The sequence below is a fragment of the Schistocerca gregaria genome, chromosome 2 (genome assembly GCF_023897955.1).
Source record: "Schistocerca gregaria isolate iqSchGreg1 chromosome 2, iqSchGreg1.2, whole genome shotgun sequence".
In the NCBI taxonomy this organism is placed as follows: Eukaryota; Metazoa; Arthropoda; class Insecta; order Orthoptera; family Acrididae; genus Schistocerca; species Schistocerca gregaria.
The window spans coordinates 572,774,510-572,795,007 of record NC_064921.1 but is presented as its reverse complement, the minus strand read 5'-3'; the positions used below and the strand labels follow the sequence as shown (position 1 = coordinate 572,795,007).

General features: G+C 39.2%; 1 protein-coding gene across 2 annotated transcripts in view; it reads right to left on the bottom strand.

Annotated features, from left to right (window-relative positions):
- Nucleotides 1-16,177, bottom strand: part of LOC126333056 (BUD13 homolog) — a 55,466-nt gene extending 39,289 nt beyond the window's left edge. The window contains exon 1 of one of the 2 annotated variants that reach the window (XM_049996708.1): nucleotides 15,544-16,177. In XM_049996708.1, the coding sequence (XP_049852665.1) occupies nucleotides 15,544-15,656 (113 nt within the window). In that variant the 5' untranslated portion in view covers nucleotides 15,657-16,177. The remainder of the gene's footprint in view (nucleotides 1-15,543) is intronic. The other variant, XM_049996709.1, reaches the window with a different exon arrangement.
- Between the last annotated feature and the right edge of the window lie 4,321 nt (nucleotides 16,178-20,498).

Here is a 20,498-nt window from a genome sequence, read left to right as displayed (position 1 = left end):
GAGGATGCTGTGGTATGTGTCTTCAACACATAACGACACCGTGGTGAAATTGCATACAGATATCATGGGGTTGGGTAGCCAACCCTCATTACAGATGACAGACATCACAGGATGGGCAGACTGGTCAAACAGGACAGGCACTGAACTGTGATGGATGTAATATCACACTTCAATGCTGGGAAGAGTACAAGTGTGTCTATAACACACAGTGCACCAAACACTACTAACAACAGACCTCTACAACTGATGACCCTTGCATGTGCCAATGTTAACACCACAATTTTGGCAACTATGACAGACATGGGCACGTGACCATCATCACTGAACATTGACAGAGTGGCAAAGGGTTGCAATACCTTCTTCTTCAGGCCTAAGGGAGAGAGCGAATCTGTCGTCTCCCATGAGAACAGCTCCTCCACACATGTACTGCAGAACAGAGACAAGCTGGCAGCAGCTCCATTATGCTCTGGAGAACATTCAAGTGGACATCCATTGATCCAGTGGAAGTCATGCAAGGCATCATGATTGCCAAAGGGTATCAATAAACTGGTTGCAGACCACATATACCCCTTTATAATGATAATATTTTTTGACGGGAGTGGCATTTTTCAACACAAGACCAAGAGTGTGATGGAGTGGTTGGAGGAACACAGTGGTGAGTCCTACTTTATGTCCTCTCCCCCCCCCCCCCCCCCCCCCCACTTGCCAGATCTGAACCTGATTGAACACATCTGGGATGTGATTGGATGTGGCATTACAGGAATTAGCTGACCTGTGTGCACACTTAACTCCCTCCAGTTACCCATCAAGGCCTCATTGTTTCAATGCCATAACATGTCGCTGACCTCAAAGATAAAACTGCACCAAATAAGTGGAAGAAAGCAGAAGTGGGGCACAACCTAACATTCAATATCTTTAATCTATTGTAGAAACATAGGAGAAATTCTGAATCCAGATATATCTAGGTATATCTAACAGAAAGACCTCCCCTCCAAGCCCACCAATAAAATTCCAACTATCAAAACACAAATTACTTTTCTCACTTGAGGTCCTTGAAAGATGTGGATAACTGCAGTAGTGCAGATTCAGTATTTCTTGACTTCTGAAAAGCATTTGACTCAAAGCCACCCCTATACTCACTACAAAAAGTACGATCATATGCAGTATCAAGCAAAATTTGTGACTGAACTTAGGATTTTTTGGTCAGGAGAATGCAGCGTGTTAGATTGAATGGTCAATTAGCAACAGATGTAGTAGTAGCTTCATGTGTGTTACCGAGAAGTGTCTTGTGACGCTAGCAGTTTATGTTGTACATTACTAACGTTGTGGACAATATTAATAGTAACCTCAGACTTCACAGATGGTGCAGTCATCTAAAATGAAGTACAGTCTAAAAAAAGCTGCGCAAGTGTTTGGCATACCTTAGCAACTTGTTTTAAATTTTCAGAAATGTAAAATTTCATACTGCAAAAAGTGAAAAAACTTAGTATCCTGTGGATATAGTATCAGTGAGTCAGTCTAAATCAGTCACCTTTAACAACAATTCTAGGGATATGAACTGGAACAGTTGTATAGACTTAGGACTAGGCATAGCAGGCAACAGTCTTCAGTTAATTAGTATGCTACTAGGAAATGCTATCAATAAACAAACGAGACTGCTGACAAAATACTTCTGCAACCCATCCTAGAATATTGTTCAAGTGTGGGCAACCAATAACAAATTGGACTAATCAGAGGATAGTGAACACACACAAAGAGTGGGGCATAAATGGTCATGTGTGTGACCAAGGGGAGATCATCATGGAAATGCTGAAAATAATAAACTGGCAAGTGGTCGAAGATAGTTGTATGCTATCCCACACACCTACAAGAACCAGCTTTAAATGAAAAATCCAGAAATACTACAATCCACCCTTCCTTGTCCCTGTAGTGCTCTGATGATAGAATTATACTAATTACCACACAGAATAGATGTTTAAGCAATAATTCTTCAAGTGTTTCTTACATGAATATAACAAAAAGCAGCCCTAAGCAAGTGGTACATTGGGAATTACCCTACGTCACACACTTCATAGTGGTTCGCAGGGTATGGATGCACACTTTCTCAATGAAAAATTTAACAACATGTATGTCATCTATATTACCATCTCTTACAATAATCTCATGGAACTTTTTCTGTTGTTTACATATTGTGAATAACACTTACATAGCAAAATTAAAAAATTGTGTTATCTCTTAACAGTCATAGGGTTTGTGTTATTTCACAAATAATTGCTAATTTCATGTTCACATTTTTGTGAAATTTTTCTGTCTCTACCTATAGCAGATTAATGCGTGGAGCAGAGAAACGTAACAGAAAATAGCATTCACTCTAGCTTTATAGCATTAGCTCTTTTTCCACCTAAAGTACACAACAACAACAACAACAACAACAACAACAACAGACACCTAAACGTACACTCATGTGGTCACCAATGTTCCCCATTACCTCAACACCAGCTGGAGTGCACAATCACATGCTTTATTGAACCTGGATTCATCTGAAACCATCAGTGACTCTTTGGCCTACAATGTTTGATGTTTTTATTGTAACACGATGTTTTCACTAAGCTGTTACAGTTCATCAGTATCCCCTGAAACTGTTTAATCCATATTTGAATCAACTCACAGAAAATGAATGAATGTATGGATATTTTCAGTAAGATGGAACAACACCACACAAGCCATTGACAACCTTGTCAAGGGTGCACGAAGTTTGGCAAGAAGAAGACAATCAGCAGAGGCTATGCAATCTCCTGTCCACCTTAACTGCCCAAGTCCTCTTCCTGTGATTTTTTTCCTATGGGGCAAACTGAAGAGTCACATGCACTGAAATAATCTTCATACATTGGAAAAGTACAAGCAGAGCATTGAAAATGCTTTGTTGATACCCTTCAGGTAGACCAATGTGTGGCTCACAGGTTGGTAAATCAAGCACAGTGCAGCATTGACATCAGCGGTGGCCATTCCATCGACGTGTCTGACATTAAGGATTTATCCCTTGTCAGTCTTATAGCAAAGATTTTTGAAACAATTTTATGCTGTATTAGGCTCCATCTAAAGTAAGTATTTTTTTTATTGATCTTCACCTCTTTTCACACAAGGCCTGTAAAAAGTACAACTGCTTCTGTGCATCTACATGTATTCTTGCTCTTGCTAATCTAATTTTATAATCAAAATTTATGTGAAGACATCAACTGGATATTTAATTTCCCAAGACTTCAGCCACAAAACAGATGCTTCAAACTTTTTAACTAAATTTAGTGAGGCATTTGATCTCTGCACCTTTGATTTAATAATCTGACTTAGGCACAGATATGTGATACACACTGTCCCCCAGTACCAATTCTGCCGAGAAAAACAGTTTCTAACAAATTTTCAATATTAGCCCCCCCCCCCCCCCCTCCAATAAGCTGGCATCTGACTATTTATTGACAACAAGCTTTAATATACCCTTCATCGTCTGATCAAAATAGCCAAGTCACACTGGCTTGCTAGTGTGGACATTGCCATCAACAATGGCCTGCCCTGGTAAGAATTGGTCACACCAACCAGAAGATGACAGTACTATCAAAACTAGTCACAATTTGAGGAAATCATACAGCAGGTCACATCTTCTTTCTTCAAGGTCTTGTAAAGTGTGTAGCATCATCTGCACAAGATACATTTATACACGGACAATTGGAAAGTAGTGTCTCTTGTCACTTTTAGCACCAACACTGCATTACAGTTATGGTTAGTGTGTGACAGTGTCTCCCCCTCTCCCCATTGTTGCTTTCATTTTCTGTGTAGTGCAGTCTTAAATTACAAATGTTGGACATGACAAGTTTAGCAGTCACGTGCGTGACTAAAAACCAAATGGTTGCAGGACCAAATCTAGGTCAATATAATTTGCTAAAAAAGTCTTGATCACATAAATATTTTATTTAAACTGGTGACCGGTTCCAATTTATTGTACTTCGATCATCTTCAGATCTTGTACTAGCGAGAGTGGTATATCAGCTTCGAGGTGACAAATCATAACAATAAAGTGACAATATTATGAAAAGAAAAGTTGCCACTCACCATATAGCGGAGATGCTGAGTCGCAGATAGGCACAACAAAATGACTCTTCCAAATAAAGCTTTCGGCCTACGAGGGGTGGTTGAAACGTCCATGCAAAGTCCAAGAGATGGCACCACCGGCGTGTATAGAGGTCACGTTCAGTTAGTAGCATCTTTGGAAAGAATGCACACCAAGTTTCAGCCATACTGGTCTATTTCTTTGTGTTTGGCATTTGTGTGAATCAAGGGAGTCTAGTGATTGTCAAAAAATGGCCAAAAAATAATTGTGTGTTGTGATTAAACATTACTTTACGAAAGGCAAAACACTTCAAGAGACTAAAGAGAAGCTTGATAAAAATTATGGTGACTCTGCACCTTTGATTAGAACAGTTTATAAGTGGTTTCAAAATTTTCGGAGTGGTCGTATGGGCACAAATGCTGCTGAACATTCTGGACGCCCTGTGGAGGTTGAGACTCCAGAAATCATTGATAAAATCCATGATACAGTGATGGATGACAGAAGAGTTAAGGTATGCGAGATTGCTAGTGCTGTGGACACCTCGAATGAATGGGTACATACATAATATTTTGCATAAACATTTGGACATGAGAAAGCTATCCGCAAGATGGGTTCCGCGATAGCTCACACTTGAGCGAAAACGGAATGATGTGGAGTGTTGCATGGATGGTTTGCAGCTGTTCAGGAAGAATCCGCAGGACTTTAAGCATCATTTAGTCACTGTGGATGAAACATGGATAAATTACTAGAGACCAAACAATAGTCTAAACAATGGTTTACCAAGGGAGAATCAGCACCAAACAAGGCGAAGACCATTCCTTTCACCAGAAAGGTTATGGCGAGTGTCTTTTGGGATTTGCAAAGGATAATGCTCATCGACTATCTGGAAAAGGGTACAACTATTACAGGTGCATATTATTCATTGTTATTGGACCGTTTGAAAATCGAGCTGCACACACCTCAGCCGTTGTGGTCACAAAATTAATGGAAATAGGATTCCAACTCATTTCACATCCCCCTGTTCTCCAGACTTTGCTCCCTCTGACTACTATTTGTTCCCCAATTTAAAGAAATGGCTGGTGGTACAAAGATTTTACTCAAATGAGGAAGTGATTGTAGAAATAATAGCTATTTTGCAGACTTGTACAGTTCCTATTATTCCGAAGAGATCAACAAATTAGAACAGTGTTCGACGAAGTGTGTAAGTCTAAAAGGAGACTATGTTGAAAAATAAAGGTTTACCCCAAACACATAAGTAGTTTTTATTTTTGCATAGACTTTTCGAACGCCCCTTGTATAAGGCCTTCATGAAAAATAGGCACGCACGCACGCAAACGCGGCTCATACACACAACTGCAGCCTGAGCTAACTGTAGCCACACTGCGAGCAGCAACACCAGTGTATGATGGGAGTGGCGTCTGGGTGGGGGTAAGGAGGAGGCTGGGGCACGGAGGGAGGGGGATAGTAGGGTAGGGGTGGCGGACAGTGCAGTGCTACCAGGGTGCATGCAGGGACGAGGTGAAAAGGGTAGGGCAGCTATGTGCAGTTGGGAGATTAGACGGGGGGAGGGAGGGAGGGAGGGAGGGAGGGAGGGAGGGAGGGGTGGGTGAGAGGGTGTAACGGAAAAGGGGAGAAATAAAAAGACTGCGTGCAATGGTGGAATGAGGGCTGTATAGTGCTGACATGGGAACAGGGAGGCAGGAATGGGTGGATAGGTGAGGACAATGACTAACGAAGGTTGAGGCCAGGAAGGTTATGGGACCGTAGGATATACTGCAGAGAAAATCCCCACCTGTGCAAATCAGAAGAGCTGGTGGTGGTGGGAAGGATCCATAGGGAACAGGCTGTGAAGCAGTCAATGAAAGAATGTCATGTTTGGCGGGGTGCTCAGCAACTGGGTGGTCCACTTGTTTCTTGGCCACAGTTTGTTGGTGGCCATTTATGCAGACTGACAGCTTGTTGGCTGTCATACCCACATATAACGCAGCACAGTCGTTGCAGCTTAGCTTGTATTTCACATGTGGCCCTGCCTTTGGTGGGATAGCTGATGTTCGTGATCGGACCGAAGTAGGTGGTGCTGGGAGAATGTATGGGGCAGGTCTTGCATCTAGGTTTATTACAGGGGTATGAGACATGAGCAGGGTGTGTGTGCAGGGATGGATGAGTATATTGTGTAGTTTCGGTGGGCGATGGAATACCTCTGTGGGAGGGGTGGGAAGGATAGTGGGCAGGAAATTTCTCATTTCAAGGCATGATGAGAGATAGTGCAAGATATCCTACGCTCCTGTAACCCTCCTGGCCTCAACCTTCATTAGTCGTCGTCCTCACCCATCCAGCCTCACTGTTTCCTTTCCAGCACTATACAGCCCTCATTCCATCATCACACCCAGTCTTTTCATTTCTCTCCTTTTCTGCTACCTCTTCTCCCCAGGCCTTCATCTAACTCCTGACTGCACATAGCTGCCCTACCCTCTCCACCTCATCCCTGCATACTCCTTAGCAGCACTGCACTGTCTGCCACCCCTGTCATACTTGATGAAGAGCTTATGGGCAGAAAGCTTTACTTGGAACAGTCACATTGTTGTGCCTATCTGCGACTCAGCATCTCCGCTATATGGTGAGTGGCAACTTTTCTTTTCATATTATTGTTACATTCCTTCCTGAATTTTCCATTGTTTGATTAGCAATAAAGTGAAATAGTTATAAAATATAATCACTATGAATAGTATACCTATGACGACGACAGGAGCTGGGCTGGCTGAACAAGCTGTTCTAGAGATATAATCAACTGCTGACTTTCTCAGCTGCTCGTGGTACTTAACCAAGAGCAGCTGAGCAACAGTCAGCAACCTACTACATCTCTCCAGCAGGCTGCTCAGTCAGCCCAGCTCCTGGCACCATCATGGGTGTACCATTCATAGTAATTTTTAATAACTATTTCGCTTTATCATTGTAATGAATTGTTACCTGTTAGCTACTTTACTACTTTCTTTGCAGAGTATAAGCTGTGAAGATCTAATTACAATGGATTAAAACTGGTCACCAGTTTAAATAAAAAACATGTGATCAAGAATGTTTTTAGTAAATTTTATTGATAGACCTGAGATCGCTGTTTTGCTAGAACAATGTTTCTGAAAATTATGTCAGATCACGGAATATTTCAGTCAGCATTTAACCCAGCCTTCACCTTCTCACATAATACTAGGTACCGAAAGATGGCTGAAACATGAAATTGATAGCAGTGAGTTTTTGAGTAAATTTAAGTGCATAGATAAAGTATAGGTTAATGGTAAATGGAGGTGATGCATCAGTGGCAGTACACAAACTTAAAACCACCAAGATCAAAACTGAAACTGCACCCAACTTGTCTGAGCAAGACTCAGTACCAAGGGTGTGCACTAACTTTTAGTTCAGACCTCCTCTCAACCATCAGACTCGCCTCTATATGGAACTGAAAACTTTATTGAAAATCTAAAGTACATTAGCTCCCCAATCATGCTGTAATCATTGGAGTAGACTTTAATCTTCCAACAATCACTTGGAAAAACTAGTTTTGTAAGTAGTGGATGTGACAAGATGGTCTTTGAAACAATAGTATATGCAGTATCATGATGGAATTACAGTATATTGGATGTAATAGCAACAAATAGACCTGATCCCTTTCAGTAAATCAATACAGAAACTGGTATCTGTGAACATGAGATAGTTATAGAGAAATAATTACCAAAGTACAAAGGGCAATTAAAAAGCAAGCAGGGGGATTTATATTTTCAATAAAACAGATAAAGTGGTGGTAGTATCCAATCTTAATACTGAACTCTAGACATTTAGCTCTGGAGAGGAGCATGGACTCTGCATGGTATAAGTCACTGTAAAGAAAATTTCAAAGAAACAGATTACTGCTCAATAGGTGCAAAACACAGCAAGGGGCCATAGGTACAGAAATGCTGACTGAAATACATTTCGCCTTAAGAGGGCAATGTATGAAACCTACAATGACTACCACAACAGAATATTATCGAAAGCTATTTCATGAAACCCAAATTCTGATCATAGGTAAAGGCAATTAGTGGCACCAGAGTTAGTGCACAGACACTCCTAGTCAAGAGAGGGACGTACTGTAAAGGTAGCAAAGTTAAAGGAACAAGGTTAACTCAATTTTCAATTGTTCCCTTCGAAAGAAAAATCCAGGGGTATTGACCCAATTTAAATCGCACACCATTGCAAGATGAGCGATACAGATATTGATGTAAGTAGTATTGGGGAAGCAGCCAATAACACTAAACTTGAACAAAGCATTAGGGCCTGATGGAATTTACAGCTGAGTTACCTCATCTTTGATCCATAATATGCCACAGATCCCTTGAGGTAACAATGTGCCCAGTGGATGAAAGCACAGATCACATCCATCTACGAGAAGGTTAGCAGAAATGATCCACAAACTGTCGTACAATATCCTTGACATCCATCTGCTGTAGAATTTTAGTACATGTTCTGAGGTCAAAGATAATGAAGTATGACCTCTTCCATGCAATCATATGCAAACCAATGCAGACTTTTCTCATGACGTCCTGAAAGCCACAGACCAAGGCAGCCCGACAGAGAGAGGATTTCTCAGTTTACAAACAGCATTTATTATTACCCAAAGTATGATCATATGGGGTATCAAGCAAAGTCTGTGACTAGATCGAAGGTATCTTGGTAAGGAGGACACAGCATGTTATCTTGGTTGGAGAATCATCCACAGATGTAGAAGTATCTTTGGATGAACCCCAGGAAAGTGTGTTGAGACCCATGCAGTTCATGTTAGATGTTAATGACTAAGGCTAGGATTTTTATGACCTAAAAAAACACCACAATGTGCACAAAAAGTATTTGGTTATGCCCTAAAAAATTCCAAATGTATGCACAATAATATAAAAAGTCTGAGCTAAAATGTCGAAATGAATTAAAGTATCTGCTGTAAAATAAATTACATGGGCAGATCAAATATAATTTAAATTAATTTATTGAAAAACTCAATGCAATTATAATTTATTTTTACACATAGTCTCCCGTTTTGGAAATGCATTTGTCACAGCCTATGGGCAGCATATTGATGCCCTCCTCATAAAAAGAACTGGGTCATGTCACCAGCCAGTTGCATACAAAGTGTTTCACACTATCATCATCTTCAATCGTCACCCTGCTAGAGGTTCTTTAAGCGGTCCAAATAAATGGAAATTGCAGGGCGCTAAGCCTGGGCTGTAAGGAGGATGATTATGTGTAGTCCAGTGCATTTCCCATAGCTTGGAGGGAATTAAAGCTGCAGTATGGGGTTGTGCATTGTCGTGGAGGAGGATGATCTGTTGAATCGAATGGTCTCATCTTTTGTGGCGATATGCACCTCTCGCCTTGTTCAACAGTTTGCAGTAGTAATCAGCATTGATTGTGTGTCACTCATGTAAAAAAAATCAATCAGCAAAATGCCTCAATGAAGAAAAAAAAACTGTTGAAAGAATCTTGCCAGCTGACAGTCCAGTCTTGGCTTTCACTGGTGCTGCCTCCCCTTTCCACTGCCACTCCTTACTGGCTTGTTTGGATTCTGGAGTGTAGTAGTGAACCCACGTTAAGTCGCAGGTGACAGGCTGACTCAAAAATGCATCACCTTCTTTCACAAACCTTGCTGTAAGCCTCTGACAGACGTCCAAATGTCTCAACTTCATATTTTCGGTCAAAAGTTTAGGGACCCATCTGGAAAACAGTTTATGAAACTGTATGTCGTTTGTGACGATTGCCTGGCAGCTTCCATAACCGAGTCCAAGTTTTGGTGCAATTTCTGATACTCTTGCCTGCTGATTGTCGTCAATGTCTTTAACCACGGAAATGTTTTTATCTGTAATACTGGTCCGAGGATGGCGATCATGTTGCTGGTTTTCCACACGTTCTTGTCGTTCCTTGAAATTTTTATACCAGGCAAACACACGCATCCTTGATAATGTTTTATCACCAAACTGTGCAGACAATCTTTCACAAATTTAGGCCACTGTAACTCCTTCACGAGCAAGACATGTGATAATGGTGTGTTGCGCAATGGAGGGGTGCATGTGCTGCTGAGACATCATGAGCATTACTGATGAAACAGCGGGAAATATCTAACAGTACACACTCCTCACTTCTAATGGTCCCACCTAAGCATAACAGAAGCGCGGGGCCACTCCTACCAACTGTTTATATTCAGGAACAAAATTCCGTTTATATTTGACTCAGCTCATAGTAAGTCAGTTCATCACAATCAACTATTTATTTAAAAATAAAATGAGAACTAGATATTTGAACAAATTGATCAATTCCGTGACTTGTAGGTATTATACTCGCAGGACACTAGGTTTTCTTTTTCCATTTTGTTAAATGCACAGTTTTAAACTTCTAAACTTTAGAGCAAGTTTGCAATCTTTGCACCACTATTAAATCTTATGAAGTTCAAACTGAATATTGGTGCAATAATTTCATTGTATATAACTGCATCACCTATACAATGTCTGAGGTTCAGAACCTTCTACTGCATTTATTACATCTCGTTTATTCAGGAAATCTAGCCAAACTTATTCAGCTTTATATGAAGAACTTGTACAGCTTTGGTTTATGCTGACATTCCCTTAAGCAAGCTAAACCATCCAAAATTTTTAGAACTGTTAGAAAAATACACAAACAAATCTCTTCCTGGATCTTCCACATTAAGAAAAGACGAAGTCATCAGAAGCTATGGGGGGGAAAAAAAAAAAAAAAAAAAAAAAAAAAAAAAAAAAAAAAAAAAAAAAAAAAATTTGCAATAAATCAGACAAAAAGTTGAAAACAAAAAACACTGGTATCAGTTGTTGCAACCACAGACACTATGAGTAGATACATTGCAAATGTCACTATGGGAACTCAAAGAGGATGGTCCTGGTGAAAAGTGTCCAACAAACTGTGAACATTCAGAAAATGCAAGTTTTGGAAATACGGAAGTGTCCGATGCCGCCCGTCTGCTTTGACCCATGACGTCACAAATATGGCAGAAACGACCGTAAACCACGATTCCAATATGGTGCATATAAAGTCGTTACGTACACATTGTGAGGACGAAAATACATCGAAAAACAAACACACACACACACACTTTCCACAAAAAACCTAATGACACTAAAGGGACAAGTGCAGAAAATGGATGTTTTTGGGTGGGGGGGGGGGGGGGGGCAAACTAAATATAAACAAATTTAGACACCCACACAAAACGACGAAAAAACTGACGTCACTTGACTCCCCAAATACCTCTAAAACAATATCATCTGGAATTGGACACTTCCCTCGACCTATATAGCTCAACATCAACTTCCGGTACCAATTCCAACATACACAGCCACACATTGGGATCGAACACTTCCCTTGACCTGCGCACTGTTAATTTTATCTGTCATATCCATTCCTGAACAGAAACAACAACGGATTAATTTTACTAAAATTACCACAGGACCTACAGTGAACAACACTAAATTAACCTTCACACAAAATCGTTAACTCACTGAAATGAATTCCACTACAAACACAGCCAACAGTAACAATTCTGGATAATGAGCAAAAGCAAACTGAGCCCATTACACCACACAAACGAAAACCCTGAACATACCACCAGAGAGCAAAACAAACCACAACACGACAACATCTACAAACACGCCACACTCACAAACCAAACTCCACGCCGTCATGACGTCACACACGACAACACCCGTACGTCACGGGTCAAAGCCGACGCGTGGGATCGGACGATTCTGTCGACCCCAAGTTTTTCCACAATCAGTAAATTATTCGATTTTTCCACCATTAGTTGACTGTTTGACAGATCTATGAATGCTATGTGGCTTGTTGGCTTTAAGCAAGACAATATACTACTCTTCATACAGATGCTGTGCCTTATATGGTGAAAGCTACTGATTCACTAAAACCATTATAGAGTAAAATGGTGTATTTGACTTGTTTGGCTCACATCTTACACGAAGTTACACTATTTCATGTGTTGCAGCATTTAAGTTGTTAGCTCCAGACATTTCTTATAACAATCTCCCTCATTTTGAAAACACGGGTCTCCAGGACTGATGTCTACAACTGTTACTACCATAGCCTCAATATTGTGAAAAGAATTGTTGATTTATTTGACAGTAATGAATTCACTTCGATCAGAGTAGCATAAGAAAGACTATGCTGAAACTTCAGGTAACATATCATACATAAAATCAATTTCTTAACTTTTCCTGCTGCTATAACTGATTTGGAGTAATTGGAATTGCCATTAGAGAAGCAGATAGTACTACCAGAGGGGGAAAATAAATAAATAAAAATTATAGAAACTGTATGTTGTAAACTGGGAAAAGAAATGTCAAAGATAATGAAAACAAAGGGTATCGTACCCTGTGTTCCATTTCAATGATTTTGTTGCATGAAAAGTTCTGTATTAACATTTACATCTACATGATAGTGTCCATTTTGTTAACAGAGGTTTGTGTATTAGAACCTCCTTGTATTTTTCAATACGGCACAAACGTAAACATGTGCTTCACTATCAGTCAATTTCTTACCACAACCAGATTTTTTGCTTTCACATTTGTTGGCTCTGCCAACTCTTAACCAAACTGCCACCTTCCAACCTAACCTAGACCTAGGGCTGCACTACAATCAGTTTGTCAACACAACCATGTTTCAGGAGGGCAGGGGGGAACCAACGTATAACTTTATCCATCCATTTTAAATACACTCCTCCTGAGGAACAGAAGGAAATTAGTGTTTCACATCCTATCAATAACGAGCTCATTAGAGATGGAGAACAAGCTCAGATTAGGAAAGGATGGAGAAAGAAAGCAGCAGTGCCCTTTTTGAAGGAACCATCCAGTATATGCCTTAGGCAATTTAGGGAAATCGCAGAAAACTTAAATCAGGATGACCACACATGAGCATGAACTGTCATCCTCCCAAATGCTTGGGTACACTTCTCCTGTGTCAGCTGAAGTAGAATGCAGTTTTACTAAGTACAAGGCTTTGCTGGCTGACTACAGAAAATTATACTGCAGAAGCTTAGACTACAACAAGATTTAAGAACACAATGAGACATCTGCCTGCAGTCCAGGATCCAGAATGTCAGACGTTTCACAGATGATGCAGGTTTTATACAATGAAATTATTGTCTGAAGAATGCTGCACAGCTATTAAGTTGGAAATTGATTAATTGAAATTTGCGCAAAGATTGGCAACTCAGTTTAAATGTGCAGAAATGTAAATCTGTGCATGTCACAAAAAAAGAATCTCCTATGACTGAAGTACACATTAGTCACAGAACTGGGTGGCTCATACAAATATCCAACAACAAAACTCCAGGGATATGAAATGGAATGGAATGATCATGTAGGCTCAGTCATGTGTAAAGCAGGTGGCGGGCTTCAGTTCACTTGTAAAATACTGGGGAAATGCAATGACACATACTATCTTGACAAAGCCTACTTACAAAGTTTAAAGAACCAGCTTTAAATGATGAATCCTGAAATATATGAAAATTCCTGACGTATCATACCCATAGGGACTGGAGAGACAGATTAATTACAACATGCACATGGCATATGAACAGTTATTCTTCCTGCTTTCCATAGAGTCAAATACATGATTTTCGTGAGGGCTGAGCTCGCAGCAACTTTGTATCATCTTGCCCCTCCAAATTCTCTAATGTAAATGTAGATGTTTTCTTAATCTATTATAATGCTAACTACAGTAACGTCAAAATATCTGACAGCTATGTTGCAATTTTTCTGCCTTGAGATTAAAATGAAACAGGTCACTTGGGGGAAAGGGAGGGGGGGCTGCAGCCTGATAGGCCCCCATCCACCACATTCACCTGTGGCTCTCTGTATGTGGCTGGAATGGAAAGAAATTCTAATAATTGGTAAAATGGGTAGTACTCAATATCATGCACTACACAATATGTATGTAAATGTGAAGATTCAGGCACAATACATGGTCCCGTTTCCATATTAAATTATAAGTCCTCTTTTCCCAGGCAGGACTAAAGGTGTGAGCAAGGTTGGGGACACGCTTGACTCCACAGCATCCAATTTAAAATCTTGAAACAGAGCATAGAGCCACACTAAATTAATTAATTACTATTATGCCATTAAGTAAATAAAGTGAGACACTGTAGCACCTAACAGAAAATCCACAATGAGTATTTTGGTACCTATTATGAACATATTTTTCACATCAGTTATATTTAATTTGAAAGGGGTGGGTCATTATTTAATAAGCTATGCTACAGATCAGCCTGTTACCACAAAAAGGTTTTTCTGCTTTCAGAACCACAGATTTCACCAACTAACAATTATAATGTGAAAATATATACCATAAGAAGACATCTGACATTAGCATTATGTCACTGGAAAAACAGATAACTAGTATTAAATATTCCTCTTAACCCGTAACTATTAGCCACAATTACAAACACTATGATTGTGTGTGCACAAAGTAAATACAGCCTATTCTTAGATTTAGCATATGCTTTTTATAGTGTTTCATTAACTTGTGCTATGAAGCAATTGAGAGAAACATAATACCAATGTACTTCATACTGTTTCGGTGTCAAGCATTATGTTCACTGCTGCGTTTGCTGTCATTCAGCATATATTACAAAAAATAATGGGAAGAATGTAATAAGATATACAGAGAGCATTTACAACAATATGATTATGCCCACACTCAGGCATTATCTTGTACATGCAAAAGTGATGTAATATGCACAAATACAATATTTCAGATTTATGTAATTCCTTGTAAATTCGTGAACAGTATTCAGGAATATACTAATTAAACCTACATTCCGGCAGTATACTATGCCCTCTGTGAGAGGATAACAGTGAGCAAGATATAACAAACATTTTATACACTTCCAAATCTATTACAAATACACACATATAAAACGGCAACTAACAGTCATAAAAGCATTTAATACTTCATTTTTTGTCCAAAAAATAAATGACAAGTGGAACTTTTAAAATGAGGAAGAAAACAATTAGTTCAACGGGCAAGAAGTCAATATGAGACAGCAATAAATACGAAGAAATTAAAATTGCAACGAAAGCAAGAGCTCTACGTTACCTTAATCCTCTCAAATGTCTCAACGAATCATTTTGTATTCGCTGGTACAAGAGTTGCAAATTTGCACAAAAAGTATGACATGACGCTTTACATAGTTGGCATATCGAAGAGATAGCTCTTCGAATAATACACAGAAATACCACACACTAGATGATGTGCCGTTAAACGATCACTGCTATCTCCAATATTAGGCGTTGAAGAAAACATTTCTCTTAACCTTTCACTCTACGAACTAGTGCACCAGCTCATGACTACCAACTTTCTTTAAAACCAATTCATAATGATATGTATACCTGTCGTCCGTCGATTTCGAGTTTTTCTTTTTCTTCTTCTTTTTCTTATCATCTGAGCCCGATGATAGGTATTTCTTCAGATACTCCTTCTGACTCAAAGCGTTCACCGACATCTTTAATTTCGACCCTCACACAAGCTTAAGGCCGCCAACATTACGGCAATTCTTCCAGTACAGTCAATATTTTCCAAATACGTTAACTCCATACAAAGTTTCATGTCTATAATGGGTACCTTTTTAACTTTTAGATGGGTACATCTAAATTTCAACATGCGCTCTAAGAGTTAATATCAATCCCTGCATTTATTTACATTCACGAGCAACTGACGGAACATGGATACATGTAAACAACACTGCCCTCGATTAGTCAACATAATATCGCTGAGGGAAGCTCAATCCATGTTTCAATCTGGAAATGCAGTGAGGTTGAGTGAGCTCAAGATTGCTCACTGGCTGAACGCAACGAATCGTGCACGCTACCGATACAAGCTCCAAAAAGTCGCACACAAAAATGCAGTTTTTCAGGGGGCCTCAATCTTGGGTTCTATAGATCACAAAGATACGGGGCCAAGTGTTTTGGGTAGTCCTTGGTCTAACGACCATTTACGTATATACCTCTCGGAGAAAACGGGAATAGCGTAGAAATCCTACAGCGCAGGGTCAAAATTTACAGATTACACACTTCCTCCAACCCAAACAAATTGAGCAAATCCGTTGGTTCTTTGGCATTAGGAGTGGTCTAGGATGGACGTTAGGCGGCTTATGAAAGTACAATTTGTTCATGGGCGATTCCTAAGAAAACTTTGAAAAACGACGCCTTTTGGACACGAAAATTAACAGGTGTGGGGACGGGCACTTCCAGAATTTCTGTTCATGGCAGATCGTCGAAATTTTTACCATATGTGCTAAACACGACATTCTCGCAGAACTTCTAAACTTTTATCCATATCATTAACCGCTGCCGATATCCAGATGTTCAAAGTTAGCGTACGTGCAGAAAATCGGTTTTTAGCCGTTTTTGCGCCGTGGGCCGCAATTATCTAAATAACTATCCAAAGCAAATGACTGAAGTTTTAACTGTACATTCCTTAGACATTCATCTAGTAACGCCTTTCCCGCATACGAAAACCTGTAACCGTTACAAGATACATCCGGAAAACTATGATATTCGGTTACAAAAAATAGCAATTATGGAGCGGTCAATTCTATAATTTCTGTTCACGGCAAATCGTCGAAATTTGCACCACTTGTCCTTAAGATGATGTTCTCGGGAAACCCCGAAAGTTTATCGGTATCATTATCCATTACCGAAATAAAGAGGTTCAAATTTACTGGATTTATCAGCGTAAAATTTGCATGTAATATCCAATGTGAGATAGAACTAGATTTAGCTGTCAAGGCGATTGTTCTAGGACCACCGCAAGAGTTCCCAGGTAACCAAAGCAAACGTTCGGTTAGCATTTTTTCAACCATAAAAATGATCATGTAGTGACAAAAGATGGGCTGAAAAGGGTCTTAGACATGGCTGAAAGAAACTTAAAATGACTGCCAAAAATTACGTAAAACTGGAAAGACTGTTAATTTAGTAAAATATTTTTAATAACAGATTTCCTTTTTTAAGATACAAGATGCGTTTTCGGTAAATTGCGATCGATGTGCAAAGTATCCAGAAGGCATGTATAGGAAATATTGTTCTACTAATCTTATATTAAGCGTACTTCTTTGTTATATATAAATGTCAAAGTGTACAAATAAACTTTCGAAACTTTACTGACCTGTAGAATTCGTTTTATATAACCAGCACACCCATCCATATCAGGAAAACGAAGGAAACTAGCGGAATAGGACCAGAAAAAAACAAATACGTTTTTCTTTAAAAGACTCAGAAAAATCTGGAACCAGTTGCTTTATTCTTCATTCCGCCATCCCCACAGAAAATTTTAGCTTGAGAACATATTCGCGTTTTTTTTTTCTTTTTTTGTGCCAAAAGAGAGTAGCAGAGACACAGTGACGGTGGAAGAGAGAGGAGACAGTGCCAGTGGGAGAGAAAGAGACAGACAGACCGACAGACAGACAGAGAGATTGAGGGAAGACTGTGGAAATTAAAAATACAGTCGAGTGGAGACCATACATATGTTTGGGAGGTCTGGACCCTTTCAGAGTGGCGAACTTTAAGAACGATGGTGGAGGGCGCACATTGGACCGAAATTTTAAACATATGGGTAAGGGGGGAAAAGTAAGTTGCGCCATACAGAATTTCTGAACTGCCAAGAAATGGCGGAGACAGTGGCGTTGGCTTAGAAAGACGAAAGGAGAAACCATAACCAAGAGAGAAGAGTCCCTACGAGATGGGGGGGGGGGGGGGGAATCAAAATACCTGGGCATCATGATGGCCCCAGTTCTCTCGAGGGTTCGGATCCCCTCAGGGTCCTCAGTTGGCAAATATCGAACTGCTGTTGTAAAATAAATTTTGTATCATACTGGGCTTTAGACCAAAGATGACAACATTAATCACACTTCATAACAGAAATCAGTGCTACCAAGTCAGCAATATTGTAGCTATACCTCCACTAACATAAGATTGCATGGGGAGGTTCATCTCATCTTTTATTTTTCAGTTCTCTTCACAACAATGGCAGATAGCCTCTTTCAGTGCCTAAGTAAGGAATTACTGTAATTACGCCGGCTCAAGGATTCCCCTTGCTATTCCTCAAAAGATTACTATCCTCGTCAGCTGCACCCAGAACTTGGGAACTACTGGAGAGTAATAACATTGTAAAGCTTACCATGTGCCTTCATACAGAGCGATAACAAGACCTGACCACAGTCTGCTACCACCACATCTTTATTCCCCTGCGTTTGCAACATGACAATGATTTGTTTTAAAAACTTTTACAGTTGTGAGTTTGGTTAACAAATGTGCAAGCTTGATTAATTAATATTAACATTACAGAATCTAAACATAAGACTGGGGCAATTAAGAGAAAAGAAAAAAGAGATAAAGAGTAGAAAGGAAAATAATAACAGACAAATTTATTCAGCCTAGCGTTTATTTATATCTCAAAGATAATTTTCATCTTTTCATAACGCATTTTCTCGAAGATTTAGGTTATTTACTAAAGTAATTTTTAGCATATTATGAACTTTTTAAAACTCATTTAGAACATCAACATTCAGGCTCCAATTAATAAGTTCAACCCTCACAATGCCAAAAGGGAGGGGGTTAATTACATCTACCTGTTGAAAATATTGTAATCTATTCAGTTAATTCATATTTTAAAATTTTGAAAAAATGTTTATTATTGTAAATAAATTCTTCTATCAGATTCCACAAATAATTTAATTTTTTCAGTTAAACTTAACCCCAATTTCTGTCTAAGTAGATGTCACAGAATGAATGCTATTCCAATATTTTCAGGTGCAGGACCTTACTTACACCTTAATACCTCTTTAAAAAGTATGTTGTGAATAAAAATCAACAACAGTTAACGAAATTTGTATCTTTAGTTTTTTTTAGCGGTGCCCATAAAGTACTTTCACTTGGTGGTATGTGTTATTGAAAATGCATTGACATTGCTAAGCATGTGCTAAAACATATTTTATGGTTCTAGATACTGCTTACACCTCAGTACTCCCTTAAGAAGTCAACAACAATTAATGATTTTTTTGAAAACTATTATTGGGTGAGCATAAAGTACCCCCCCCCCCCCTGCCCTTGGTAATGCGCGTTATGAAAAATGCGTTGGTATTACTAGCGTTAACTATGATGAAAAGAGATTATTTTTTGTTCCAGATGAACAATAGACCAGTGCTCATAACAGTTTTGATGTAGAGTTTAAACATTTACACTTCTACCGCTAAGGAAATAGAAGAGGCACTAAAACGTGGTAAACCTAATCATCCAAAACATTTTGCGGTAGATGTTAATTCCTTTGATTTCCTACATCTCTACTTCGCCGTTAATTTCCGAACAATGAATGTGTGACCTGTGACTTGTTAGTTTGGAGTGAAAGTCGATAAGCATTATTGTGCCTCCCTTGCTGCCTTTTTTCTCGCCGGGATATCAGAGTATTTTCAGAAAACTGGAGATGCGAATAATGGAAATTTCCTCGAAATATTAGAGCTCTTGAGTCACTGCGATCCAGTTCTAACAAAAAAACATTTGTCTAGTGGCACATAATAAATTTCCCTTTAGTTGTGCCCTTCATACCAGGAGTGCCATCTTGCTGCAGAGAGAAAATGACATATCAGCAGTGTCATCTTGAAACAGAGATAAAATACGAAGTATTAGCCAATTATTGGTGATTCAATCCCTGATTCAAATGATGTTGAACATACAACATTCACCCCGTTTACAAGGGGCTCCTAGAACCGGATTTCGTAAACCGATTTCCCAATCCCTCTTCTGGGTGATCACATTAACATATTTCATATTTGGTTCTTGGACTTAAGTTGTACAATAAGTTAAGTATAGATTTAAAAGAGTTACCTGTCAATATCTTCAAAGCTAAGTTGCACATAATACTAGTAAATAATCCTTTCTACACAGTAGACAAATTTTTTGCAACTGAAAATACTCTCTTTCAACATTGTATCTAGCGGATGGCCTTATGTAATACAAACTAAATTGTATTTAGTAATTAATGTTTAAAATGTAAGTTATCTTGACGTTGTCTATTACTTTATGAGCTGAACGACAATAGAATTTGATTGATTGATTGATCACTTGAAAATCGATTCTGGAAATCCGCTTCTGGTTACCGGTTTTTCAACTCCTCAATCGAATTTCGCTCCCATGTAAACGCAACCGGTTTTAAAACGTGTCTGGCTGTCAGGTTTCGTCTTGTTTTTACAAATTTTTGACTAATATGGACAGAGTGGCTTTTTATACAATGAAGGATAAGTATAAATATTAGATTGAAGCTGTTAACACGTCGTCTATTTGAAGAGAAAGAG